This window comes from Coturnix japonica, chromosome 1 (genome assembly GCF_001577835.2).
Source record: "Coturnix japonica isolate 7356 chromosome 1, Coturnix japonica 2.1, whole genome shotgun sequence".
Taxonomy (NCBI): Eukaryota; Metazoa; Chordata; class Aves; order Galliformes; family Phasianidae; genus Coturnix; species Coturnix japonica.
This window is the reverse complement of record NC_029516.1, coordinates 71,335,277-71,349,163: the sequence shown is the minus strand read 5'-3', so window position 1 is coordinate 71,349,163 and position 13,887 is coordinate 71,335,277. Positions and strand designations below refer to the sequence as shown.

The window sequence follows — 13,887 nt, the reverse complement described above, 5'->3', positions numbered from 1 at the left end:
ATATTAGCATGTTAAAGACTCTGAGGCAAATATCCTGATAAACAGCTATATCGTAGCATCAAATAAGTAAGCCCAGTGTTAAATTACAGTAGAACTTTCAACAAGTATGAGGACATTCTTTTGTGGGCAGCTCTTTACTTCTGAAGGTTCTGTAACACTGCTATAATTTTTTAGTTTTCTGTGTTCAGGCACTTGGTTCCAGAGTGAAATCTCTTCGTTGTTATTGTGTTTTCTTTTAACATAGATGTAAGTAAATTTTACATAACCTATTTTGTATTTCCAATTGTCTACACTCGATTAAATGTTTTCTATGCAAAACTCAGCATAATCCTCTAGGCAAGTGTGTGTGTATGTGTGTGTGTGTATATATATATATACACACGCGCACACACATATATATACACATATATATATGAAGTAATTCCAAAACCATAATTAACCCTCTCATTAGTTTTTAGCATTTCTCTGTATATATTTCTAATGGAGTTCAGACTAAAAGAGAGCTCCCATGTTTTTTTTCTGGAGGTTTTTTTTTTTTAAAATTAATTTTTTTATTATTATTTTATTAGAGTACAGTAGATATGAATTACATGATGCTCAGAGAAAGAGCAAATAATGGTTGTTAGCTATAAGAAATTTCCATCAGAATGGATGTAAGGGGAATTTGGGAGCCTGACAAAGCAGAAAGATCAAAATTGATTTTCTTTAGGAGATTCATAGATCTGTCTCAGAAAAATGTGTGTTCTTCGCTGTTGGAACAGATACCTTCTATTTTTCTTCCTCTCATCCTTTCCTCTACTTTTGCAGGGGAGGCTGACAGGAGTTAAGATTCATACTGAATTCTGAACAATACTGATGAGAGAATAATTATGTATTTTTTTCCTGTTTAAAGTTAGTAACCCCAATGAATAAGCTGATATTTTTTTGTTCTACAGTGTAATCTGCTGGACTTCTTAGCACTTAATACGTTTTTGCCTTGTATCAAAATACAAGGTTGTCGTGTTTCTCCTGCTGTAGGTGGCAAGAAATATGAAGCATGGAGAACCTTCAAATAAATATAGCCACTATGTTTCAGTGCTTGGTCCTGTTCCAGTAATTGAAATGATAAAACTGTTACTCAAAAACATGCATAACAGTAGCATATAATTGATAATACACAATTTGTGATTCTGTGCATAAATAGGAAGCAGAGTTAAGACTCTGGATAACATTAGGATTGAGCTATAACAACCAAAAACTGTTGTCGACTTTTTTTCTTCTTTTTAAAGAGTCAGAGCAGACTAGCTTCAGCAAGTATAGCTGAGACTATATATTCACTTAGTTCATATATGCACTAAGCGCAACCCAGATTTCAGTGATCATATATATATATATATATATATATATATATATGTATAAGTATATATTTCAGATTACATAGGCTTTCATTTGTTAGTTTCCCTTACAAACATGGTTCATCTCTTGTTATTCTGAAGCTGAGCTAGCTGAATTACCTTGTGGCTGATACCGGGGGTAGTCTTCCTTTCTTTTCCTATTTTAGCCAGCACTGATTGGCATGTTACAAGTGAGCTGACAGCACTGTCAGTTTGTACACTGACGCATTGTACTCATTGTACATGAACACACTGTAAATGTTCTGCTGGATCTTTAAATCCATCTTCATAAGCTGTGCACTGATGCTGCAAAAGTACCTTGAATGCCTTTCTAAAGGGAAGTCACCAGAAGTCTGTGTAACTGGCTTTGGGGCTGTGGCCTGTAATACTTTACTATGTGTTAAGCATATGCTGGCACAGAGGAAGCGGAGCCTCTTAAGTGGATGACACAGAGCAATTGCTTTGGCAGCTTTAACTTACTGCTATTTAGAATCCTGACCCCTTCATCTGAGATTTTACAGTATTTGAACAAGGTGATAAAGGGTATTACTGCAGTGCTTGGAATCAAAGAGAAAAGACAGAGATATCTTTGGATCAGGTGACCTTTCTTTTTTGTTGGTCTGTATTCTTTTCTGAGAACAGCTGGTATCTTGCTATACCTTTGCAGGGTTTTGTATCCTGGTTTCTTTGCCTCATCAAAAGGACAGCAGGAGGCTACTGAATTAATAGTGATGATGGGCTGTGCAGTCTCTGTACTACGCAAATCTGTTTACTTGTGTGTTACAGACTTGGATTGTGTGTCATCAGCAGTTCAAGGAATTGAATTCCTCTTATAGGAGAGCCTCCTGGTTAATATTCTATAACTGCAAATTAATCAGAGCTCTGTCATCAAACACGATAACAGTTAATAGGTTCAGTGAAGTTACACAGCCACTCTGTAACACAAACATTCTAATTACACAAAAAATTCTAATCACATGATGTGATGCTGCACTTGGCTGTTTGACAGAATGACAAAATTCAAATAGAAAGCAATATTTCACCATACAAACATTTGGGAAAGCCTCGAATTGTCTCTTGGTGTAAAAAGGTAGACAGGATTTATACTTTCTTGGGATGAGGATAGGAAAAAAACGAGGAACACAGAAAAAAGCCATGGTGTTGATTGGCATTTGCTTCCACATCTTGAAGAAGTTTTTACAAAATAACCATGGCCTGGTTCTGCTTTAGTGCTTGTCACTTCTGAAAGAATATTGCTCAGTGCTATCAGTAAGCAGTGTTGTCTACGAACTGTTGTCATATCTAGTTCAAGAGAAACTGACCTCTTTGACATGTTTTAACAATCCCAAGCATCATAATCTGACCTTTCTAATATTTTTTATACTTATTATAATGAGTTTTTAAGATAAGCGTATGATGCAGGAGATAATCAGAATATTCCTGTATTCCTATGAGGGAGCATACTCTTCTTACATACATACCCCTTACCTGGAATATAGTTCAGTGTATGGTTAGAATGAGGTAGTAGTAACAGAATCTGCTCTAGCAGCCAAAAGTAGGTACTGACATTGAAGATCTTCCATGAGTCTCTAGTCTTTTCCAGTCTTATGACAATATGTTACCACCATTATGATGCTTTCTCCCACCTCATCATGGGGAAAAAAACTGGTAATGACCATAATTGGTCTACTTGTTTGATCACACAATTATCCTTATGTTACTGTCATCATAAAAGTTACTTATGCAAAATTCCAGAAGCAATTCATGCCACAACTCATATCTACTTCTGTTATTTTTATGCTTGTTTTAGTGGTGAAGGAAGTTTAATAAATTAGTATGCAGAAGTTGATCACGGTTATGTGATAATTTGAGATGTTATCTGTGAGAGAGAAACTTTGTTGCAGATCAGCATCCTATTCAAGACAATAGAAAAATTACATAGTTTCTTTAGCAGTTTGAGAACTGTTTTTTGTGTAATTAAGGTAGATTGCAGATAAGAGCTTGAAAAATATTTATTATGCACTTGAAGATCTAAATGGCAGGGAATAATACACAAACTGCCTATTGAATTGCTTCATGGGAGGAAGATGTACAGAGTGATGAGCTTTTCTTAACTGCAGAAGCTTAAACTTGAAAGTTTATTTCTTCTTCTCTTATGCTGAAAAATCAGCAAAGGGCTAAAATATAAAACATAGGTTAGTTTGCTTATACCAATAGTCATCAATTTTGATTGGACAGATTTATGAGGTTATGGTATTCCTCAAAAGCAGAATGAAAAATAACCTGATATCCAATTTTTTCCTTTTAATGGATGTTGAATACCATAGAATCACAGAAATGCAGGAGTTGGAAGGGACCTCAAAAGATCATTGAGTCCAACCAAAAGCAAACCAAAAAACATTTGGAAGATGTTAATAAGCTAAATCTGGGGGCTATAAACGAATCTTACTTATGAGAGATAGTCAAGTTACTTACTTCTTGCTGTGTGTCACTTTGACTGTACTTCTGTCTATTATTTCTATTATAAAAAAGATATCCCTTTGAAATGCCGTTATTTCATATCACCTTTATGTGGTGTTTTTTTTTTTCTTCAAAAGGGACAAAAAACAAGTTCTGAAAAACTTATTTTTTTCTATAACCTGGCCACCTCTGGTTGTTTGCCCAAATAATTTCCCCATAGGTTTCTTTCTTTGGGAAAAAAATCCCTTAGTTCTTAGTAGTAGACGTAATTTTGCTACGTGCTGCAAAACTTTAAATCATACACTGTGCAATATGCTAGTGGTTCCTAATGCCATTGAAAAGAAGTAAATTGTTTGTCAATAGATCTCCACTTTTTCCTTTTTCAGAAAATACAGGATAACGTATCATGCTGTTTTCATATAGCAGCTGGGTTGCCAGATTGCTCTAATGCCAGATTTGCATAGCAGAAATTAAAATACATACACACGGCCACACATTGAACAACTGTCTTTTGAGGCTTTAGTCACAACAAATGAGAAATCCACTATTGTAGTATAAAAAAAAAATAAAATACAACATGATTTCCACATGTGGATCATCTATTTAAGAACATACATGTTAGTATTGCACAAGAGCAAAAAAAAAAAGGTAATCTTTTAAAATTCAAACAAATTCAGGCTGCGTAAAATGCAGATCACTGTGAGAGAGTCTTTATTAACAGCATCCTACCACTATAGTTACAGGAATTCTCTACTTTTGCAAGCGTGTTTCTAGAAGGTTTCAAATTTGAGTTTCAAATTCACTAACCTGTTCTGATCTATCATTTGACCTCTGTTAGAGTAGCTTTCCAGTCATGTATTTAAGTAGGGGAGAATATGCTACTTTTTGTTCTAATAAGGCATCTGCTTCTTGGAAACCACAGCACCCCTTTCCTGCTCAGGAACATGGCAGCTTTAACCAAAATCCAGTGCAGTGATTTAGGATACTTTTCCTTCTGTCACAGTAAACTCTGGGCATTATTCCAGTAAGTCAGAAATAGAGCTAGTAATGTCAGTGTTCAGATTATCTCATTAAACAGTACATGAGCAGGAAGAGAAGAGAGACTACAGATTGCAGAAAAACAAGAACCGTTAATCACAGTGTCCCTGTCTACTGAAGCATAACAAATGGGAACAGCTGGTCTCCAATAAGTCTACATGATTTTAATTGATGGAAGCTGATAAGGAAAAAAAACAACCGCATACCCAGTAAAGTGTGTGCACATACGTGAGCACATGTACATAGAAATGTTTGGGTATTTTTTTGCTTTGAAGTCAATTTCAGTAGTTTGGTGTTATCCTGAACCAGAAAGTTAATCAAAGTAGCTTAATAGGTATTAAAATAAAATTGGTTTTAAACTCCTTATAGTAAGAATGGGTGATATAAATACAGATTTCTGCATACAAAGGATGAAATTCAACCTTATCATCTTCAATCTTAGCCAAAAATTTCATCATTGAAACGATGGGATTTTGGTGCAAAAGCTGCATTTTTTTATCTGTAGTTCCTGTGTTGAGTGAAAGGCTGGAAGAAACTCTGCCCTTAGGGGTTCTTTTTAGTTTTGTTTCTTTTTTAAAGCAGCTATTACAAGCACAGTCAAAGAAATGAATCAAGAACTTTCTCTTTTGGGAACAGCATTGTCATCTTGGTTGTTTTTTTTTATTGCTAAGAAATACAGTGGCTGTTCCTGTGTTCTACATTGTCCATCACTGCTACAATGCTGTACAACTGCTACATGGCAGCTCCATCTTTATTTAACCTTGAAAGAAATTAAAGGCAAGCAAGTAATGTACTACAACTAAGAAACAGTGATTTCACAGGTTAGTAGATGAGATAAATCATGTACAATTCTCTTTCTCCCAGAGATGAAAGCCACAATTTAGTCTGTTTACCAACACTGTTTCATTAATTCGTTCATTTCACTGATTTTGTGAAGCTTTTTGTTCTTGTCTTTGTGTTCTCAGAACCAGGAACTGACATTAGAAACAAATTAGATACCAATGAAAAATATGCTGATTTTTTCTAGCATCTTTTTTCTTGCTAAGAAAGCAAGTTCCGGTGTTGAAACTAGGAGTGATTTCCTTATCTTTTTCATTGGCTCCAAGCCCACTTGTTCAATCTACTGCATTGCTATTGTGTATTACTACAAATCTAGCTGTGCTGAATATGTCACTTTCATTGTCGATGATCTTGCTCCCCCTGACTATGCAAGCCAAGTTCATCCAGCCTGCAGACCATGAATTGCATGCAGCCTTGGAGAGATAGTAACAAGGCCACACATAAGACTGTAAACTTTTAACAATATATGATTTTTAGTGATATTTTTCATGAATTGCTTGTGCATAGCTTGAGTGCAAACAATGGAATGCTGTAGAGGGGAAGATGCACTGCAGTGCGAACACTGCCTCTTGCAGCTGCCACACACAGTGTGTGTATCATGCACTACATGAGCTTGTGCTCATGCATCATCATGGTGATCTTGCAAGAGATCACCAATAATATCTGAACCTATCTTACATGTCTGTGTTTGTGAAGACAGAAGTTTTTTGTTATTAAGCAGACATAAGTTTTCTTATATAATTATTAAACTTGTATTATTTCATAAAATAACTTAAGTTAACTCATTTACTGTCAAAGACATGTTCAGAATACTCATACAGTTCTGGCAATTTTTCTAGTTGTCAGCATCTCAAAAAGCTCACAAAAAGTATAATTTGCAATGTGTTTTTAGTTAGTTTTGCAATACGTATTTGATTGTTTCTGTTAATCTGAACATATGAGGCAATATAGAAGTAACAATCACCTAAACAAACAAGTGTTAATTGAAGTGTTAAATAAAATCAAACTATATATATGTTGTCACAATGTTTTCTCAACTTTTTTTCTTAGTAGAATTTATAGAAACAATGCATGTGTTTGTGTGCAAATAGAATCCTTTTGTTATGATATACTTGCATTTAAATTACATTTTAGATATGCAATTCTGATTTACTGGACCTTAGTATTCAAAAAGGAATCTTTCACTACTGAACTTGTCAGGTCAAGATAGATATCCTTCAGCAAGTTGTTCTAATTCATGCAGTAATTATTTTGAAGAAAACCTGTGTCCTGTATTCAGCAGAATAAGAGAGGAGCCCCAAACATTTATTTCTTAAATTACAGTCTACAGATTAAATTATCAGTGTTGTGCAAATAATGACCATGGAGCCAGGAGAAGAGCTGTAATCACTCTAACTGAAAGGTAGTCTCCTGAGGCATGCTTAACTTTTGTAGGAAGGAGATTGGTTTCCTCAGCAGCTGAACTTTTCAGTGCTGAGACAACACTGGATGTAAGACAGTGACTTGGTAGTTCTTGAGAGAAGGTGGCTGGCCAGCAGGGCTTGCATCCATCAGTTACTCATGTTCCTCAGGTTAATGCTGCAAGTTTTGTTTTCCTCTTCTCCTTTTCCTGTTCATTTTTAGCCCCCTGTATGTAAAATGTCATAGAATCATAGATCCCAAGTTGGAAGAGGCCCATAAGATCATCAAGTCCAGTTCCTGGTTCTACACAGAGACACCCAAAAAGCCAACCACATGAGAGCATTGTCCAAATGCTTCTTGAACTCTGGCAGCTTGGGGCTGTGCCCACTCCACTGAGGATGCTGTTCCAGGATCTGAGTACATGTTCTTTGTTTTTCCACATGTAAGATTATCATTATAATTGGAAAAAGCACAGTATAAATTCAGTTGCAATTTCGATGCGAAGCGATGAGCAATTAGATAATTAAATTGGAAAAGCTGTTCCTCATTTCTACATAAATAATTTCTTTTCTTCCTCCTTCTGAACCCACCCCCCAGGAAAAGTATTCCAGGAAAATTGTTCATATTAAACCAGAAAAAAAATAATACAACAGTGACAGAAGTATAAGTATGTTGCTTCTCAAGACTTAAATATATTTTGACTGATATTATTAGTTTTTCCCATGTTTGTTTTTTTATTTATTATATTTTATGTCCTACTTTGGGATTTGGTTGCATTGAAAGACTGATACATCTTAGGGTATTTAGCTGCACAGGAACACCATTCAAGATATCAGCTCGTTTTTCTCACTATTTCTTATCACAATCAATGAGATTCATACTGTTCTTTGATGCTGGCTTGATGCTAAGAATGTACAATATCTACAGTTCAGGCTGGCTTTCTTTAAGTGGTCGATGTTGAGCAGATTCTCAGGTCTCCATTTAATTGGGTTCCATATTCCCTCAATCAGATTGACAATCTGATGAAATTTTTGCAGAAGCACTTCACACTCACATAAATCACTCCAAACCTGCCTTCTTAAGGGAAGAAAAATAGCCCTTCTATTTTTCTGGTAAGTCGATCTTTTGTAAAGGTGTAAAAAGACATTGTAATTTGCTTCTGGCATATATGTCTAATATAGGGATACCTTTCTTCCAGAATAAAAACAGCAGTATGAAACATTGTTTTCTGTCAAAGAAATAGTTGTGTACTTACTGAAAGATGATCATTAAATCCCAAATCTCAGTTCAAAGCCTTCAAGCCTTAAGCTGAAGTTAATATTCTCTGTAAAGTCAATAGTCAAAAAAGTCAATAGTACCTAAAGTAGTATGCATTCAATTTACATAATGCAAAAGGAAACTACATTACTACATGATATAAAAGAAAGCTATGCACTGCGTAGTTTTCTGACAGTATGAAAATCATATGGTTTTGTTTGGTGAAACCTGACACTGTATTGTATTAAGATGCCTAATAATTCCATAACTCTGTGGTCTAATATGCATTTAATTTTAAAAATATATTTGTTACATACAGTAAATATAACTATGCTTCTGTCCTGTTCCATGAGGACCTTATCAGCAGCCTTCCAGTACCTGATGGGGGCCTACAGGAAAGGTGGGAAGGAACTTTTTGTAAGGACAGATAGTGACAGAATAAGGGGAAATGGCTCTAAACTGGCAGAGGGCAGATTTAGACTTGATATTAGAAAGGAATTCTTTACTATGAGAATGGTGAGACACTGGAACAGGTTGCCCAGAGAGGTTGTGGATATTCCTTCCCTGGAATCATTCAAGGCCAGGCTGGATGGGACTCTGAGCAACCTGGTCTAGAGGGAGGAGTCCCTGCCTATAGCAGGGGGTTGGAACTAGGTGATCTTAAAGGGCCCTTTCAACCCAAACCATTCTATGATAGTATGATTACTTTAGTCTGATGCTGCTTTTACAGCAAGATCTCTCAAATTTTAAACCCAAGATTGGAACATGGAGGTAATACAATAGCTGGGACATTAGACAACCATTTGATTTTATGATTATTTGTAGCAGGACATACTGGAAATTATAACGTAGAAGCAAATTTTAAAAGGAAAATGAAAGCAGTCTAGCATTTTCTGTGGTGATTTTGAGACTATATTTCATTGCTGTATTATTGAATTTAGTTTTGTGCTTTGGAGATCAAGTTTTCTGCAGTACACCACTTCTTGCTTGTGAATTGATTTATCTGAGTTCTGAAGTTCAGTGTGATCCTAGACTTGAACTTGCTTAGACTGACAACTCAACTGCAAGAATTTGGACTGAAAGTATTCAAGTCAGCTAGAAGTCACTTTGTAACTCATGAGTTATTTCTCAGTTTTCTTGAGAACCACATTTTCAACACTTTCAAAGTCATAAATGCTTTATCTTCCTATAAGTTTACTACAAGCAAGAGCTGAATTAACGTTAATATGGAGTAAGAAGGTTTCTCAGCCAGGAACTAAGGATGTTTTTGCATGGGCTGTAGCCTAGCTGAGCACATATATGCTGCTTTGGAGTGCATGAAGGAGAAGTAGAGCTAGTATAGAAACACAACAGATAGAAATTCAGACTTGGTATGAATCTAACTAAAGTGTAGCAAATGATGCCACTGAAGAAAAGGCAACAGAAATTGAGATGTTTGAAGGATCAAGGAAGGCATAAAAACAAGCTTCACATTTGTAAAAATAGGAAGTGAAAAGAGCAGATTGCTCTTTGAATCTGTTATGAACAGAATAATGAAGCTTACAGAATCCAGCAAGGAATATGTTGGTGGCATAAATCTCCTGCATTTTTTTCTGTTAGGTATTTGTTGATTTCATTGTACTCACAGAGTAAGTACAAAGTTTATCCTTGAAGGTATTTTCATCTATGCACACTAAACTGTAATTCTCACTCCCAAATCAATTCTCTTGAAAAACTTGGTTTATTTCCAACTAAAGGCAGTGGAATTATTGCCAAAATTAGGTGAGTAATGAGAATATACAGCCTTGTGCAGATGGAGAAAACAAAGTTTATATCATTCTTGAGTCTCACTTGAATCAAGAAAACAGGATTTCCATCTCATTCCTCTGCAATGAATTCAGATTGTTTTAACATAAGCATAAGAAACTGAAATATTTATTGTCTTGAATGCTGTTTGTTTATGGGGGAGGGAGATGTTAAGAACAAAAAATTATTGCATAGTGATAACATCAAACTTGTATATAAAAGCTGGAAATAACCTGATTGTGGAATCAAGTGATAAATATAGTAACGTGGTGTAGCAGGCAAAATAATTGCTTTTTCTCAAAATTACTGGTGCTATATCACCAGATCAGATGAAGTTTCAGCCTATGCAGATAGCATTTTAGCAGCAGATGGTTTTATATCTCCTATAGTTTCATTTTTTGTTGTTGTTGTTGTTTGCATCTTTGCTATGTCTGTATAATAACTATAATAATGTAAGGAGCCTGATTCTACTGATCCAATGTAACTGTGAAAATCTCTCTCTATATATTATCATGTGAAACTGTCATGATATTTTCCAAGCTTATATGTTACTGGCTCGTCACCCTGTAAGAATGATACAAATGTAGGATTATGTGTGTCTGTGATATAGTTTAATTGCACTCAGTAATGCTATTATCTAGTACCCTATTCTCCCAAACGGCGAGTGAAGCGAACATTTTCTTGTATGAATGATGGTCAAGTGATACAACATTTTTACCCCATTCTTAATAAAACCAGATAGTATGGCCCTGTTTTGTTTCAGGTTATCTTTCATGATTTTTCTGCAGATGATCTCCAAAACTGCATTCTTCAGAATATTGTGCCTGCTGTGCTTTCTTGAAGTTTGAAAATGGAAAGAAGGGTTATTTTCTTTATAAAAGTGTTTAAAAATTGTTGACGTGGTGTTCAGTCAGTTTTTTTTTTGTTGTTGTTTTGTTCTTCCTTTACAGAATTACTTACTGCCATCTACCTTTCCAGAGTAAATGGCTTTATGTTGGAACAGAGCGGGGAAATACACACATTGTAAATATCGAGTCCTTCATTCTTTCCGGATACGTTATCATGTGGAACAAAGCAATAGAACTGTAAGTGCAGATTTTTTTGTATTTGTGACTTTCATTGCTGTCTTCAGATGACTTTTTCTTTCTTTCTTTCTTTTTTTCTTTTAGGAAAGGAAAATGCAATTTGAGATCCTATTTAACTTTCAAATTTTGTGAAAAGTGGATAATCATTACTATCATAAAATCAGATTTTGATATCTTCATATTTATGTATATCAATGTACAGAGGCTGCACCAAAAGTAATGTTTCCTAACTTTTGTTGTGTTGGCCTATGAAGTCAGAGGCAGAAGGTGATGGCATAGCAATAGAGATTTAACCTTCCCACCAGTATTGCATTACGTGTTGTTGCCATGGGAAAGATGGAATCAGAGGGGCAGAACTTCACATTCTAATTAGTTCAAAAATTATTTTGAATAATTTGATTTATATAATTATTTCTTTATTAATGGCCACAGTAGACCTTTCATATGAGACCATATTAGAATAATACGTTTCTTCAGTGAAAAATATGAGAGAAATAAGGGCTGCATACCAATAAATTTCAGTACTGAATTGTCAAGATAGGCTAGCTGCAGAGACTACCTCTATAGAACCTTGCAGTAAACAAGCAGCCTCGCTTCTTTGCATTGCCTGTGCAACAGTGTATTTAAGTTTTTCAAAGTTTTTCTTCCAAAAAAACTGTTGAGGATAAAAATGACCTAACATAATATGCCTTGTGACTTCAGCTGTTTGGAGATTCTGTGTGATTACAGTAATTGTTTCTTCTAAAAAGCTAGGTTGCCCCTACTGGTTTTATGACAGTTGAGCACAGGTGTTCATTCATTGCTTCTAGTTCTATCAATCTTACTAGTATAGCTGATCCCTATAAGAAGTATGCTAGTATATGACTGTATCCTCTCCATTTGATCTCATCATGTACATCTTGGTGTTGGAAGAAGTTATTGCCTGTAACTATGCAGGTAGATAGTGGGATGCTGTGTGTCCCGGGATTAATTTCTCTGCACCAGAATAAGAAATTGGTGGGCATAATGTTGGTGTTTGCCACAGCAGCCCCCCTTAACAGATGCTATAGCACTGCTAATATTGAAGCTATGTAACTTTTCCTGGTAAACTTAATTGTCTTTTGTCTGAAATATCAGATTTGGTTATTACTATATCTCAATAATGGATTGTTTTTAGTTCTTCCAGTTTTCTATAGGAAAAGATGTAACTTAGATTGCTTTTTAAAGGAAATGCTATTAACTGTATTTGATGAGTGTGGACTTTCCTTTATGATTTATGATTCCTTTATCATTTATGATTGCATTGAGCTGTACTGTTGAAAGGGAAATTTTGTCTTGGGCCATGGATATATTCTAATATGTTTGTTTTGATTTTAATCTTCTAAATTTAGTATAATTTTTGCACTTTACTTTTACACAAGCATGTAATAATTCAGGTTTAAGGCCTCTCTGGAATTTTCTGGACCAAACTTCTATTTGCAGTAAGATCAATTATAAACTGCATTGTTCAGAGCTTTCTAGGCTCATAAGGTCTGTTGATGCTAGGTACTTTCAGTGATGAGAGTAAATAGGAGAACATAATGTATGTATAATATCAGGAACAGCTTCATGCAGCTGTACAACTTGTACAAGATAACAGTGCTCATAACATTGTTTTTCATTCAGAGTGTGTGGTTAGTTTGAAGAAGTTAGTATTGTCCACAAAGCGTGGAAACAAGAGTTTACTTTCTGCTCAGGTACATTTGTGCCAAAATTACTGGCCCAGTAAATCGATTGCTGTGATGCTATAGTTGACTCCTCTTTTTCAATTGAGGCTTAATAAATAGAATTTTGAGTGTGTTAGATCCGTGTCTGATCTCACAAACAAGCCTGAAGAACAGATTTTTCCTTCTTCCTATAACTCTTACTTACCTTACTTTCAAAATCTCTCCTCATTTTTTTTCACTGTCTCATAACTGCCTCTGATGAAATCTCTTGGAATTTTCAGATCATGAATTTACCTCAGTTATCACTAGAGTTTCAAGCTTCTGCAGTGATAAACTACAAGAGATTGAATTGAATAATTAAAATAATAATAACAATAATAATCTGAAATGCTTAAACTTTGGTATGTTGAACTATATGTTATTGCATCTTAGTCAATACAAAACGAGATTACAAATAATTTTGTGAGTTAAAAAAAAAAACACCCCAAAAAAAGAACACAAAACAGAACAGAAGAACAAAATGAACCAGCTAAAATTCCAGTTCTGTTAGTGTTTCAGAATACTGAATGAAGAGTGTTACAGAACAGTTGTGCAAGGGATTGCTGGTCAAACTGAGGGATAAGAAGTATAGGCAGTGGAAGCAGGGATGGGTGGCCTGGGAAGAATACAGGGATGCTATCTGGACATGCAGAAATGGGATCAGGAAAGCCAAGTTGCAGATGGAACTAAACCCAGTGAGGGATGTGAAAAATAACAAGGGATTCTACAGATATATTGATCAGAAGAGACAGGCCAGAATGTACCCACTGATAAATGGGAAGGGAGAACTGGTTTCAACAGATGTGTAGAAGGCTGAGGCACTCAATGAGTTGACTCATTCTTCACTGGCTCTTGGCTTCCTGCACCTCTCACATCCCTGGACCTCTATTTAGGGTCTGGGGGAGCAAAATCCCTCCCACCATA

At 35.4% G+C, this 13,887-nt stretch overlaps 1 protein-coding gene across 9 annotated transcripts in view; it reads left to right on the top strand.

Annotated features, from left to right (window-relative positions):
• STXBP5L (syntaxin binding protein 5 like) overlaps positions 1–13,887 on the top strand; it is a 158,498-nt gene that overhangs the window by 63,386 nt on the left and 81,225 nt on the right. For all 9 annotated transcript variants that reach the window (XM_015874624.2, XM_015874608.2, XM_032447298.1 and 6 more), the window contains exon 5: positions 11,105–11,239. In XM_015874624.2, the coding sequence (XP_015730110.1) occupies positions 11,105–11,239 (135 nt within the window). The remainder of the gene's footprint in view (positions 1–11,104; positions 11,240–13,887) is intronic.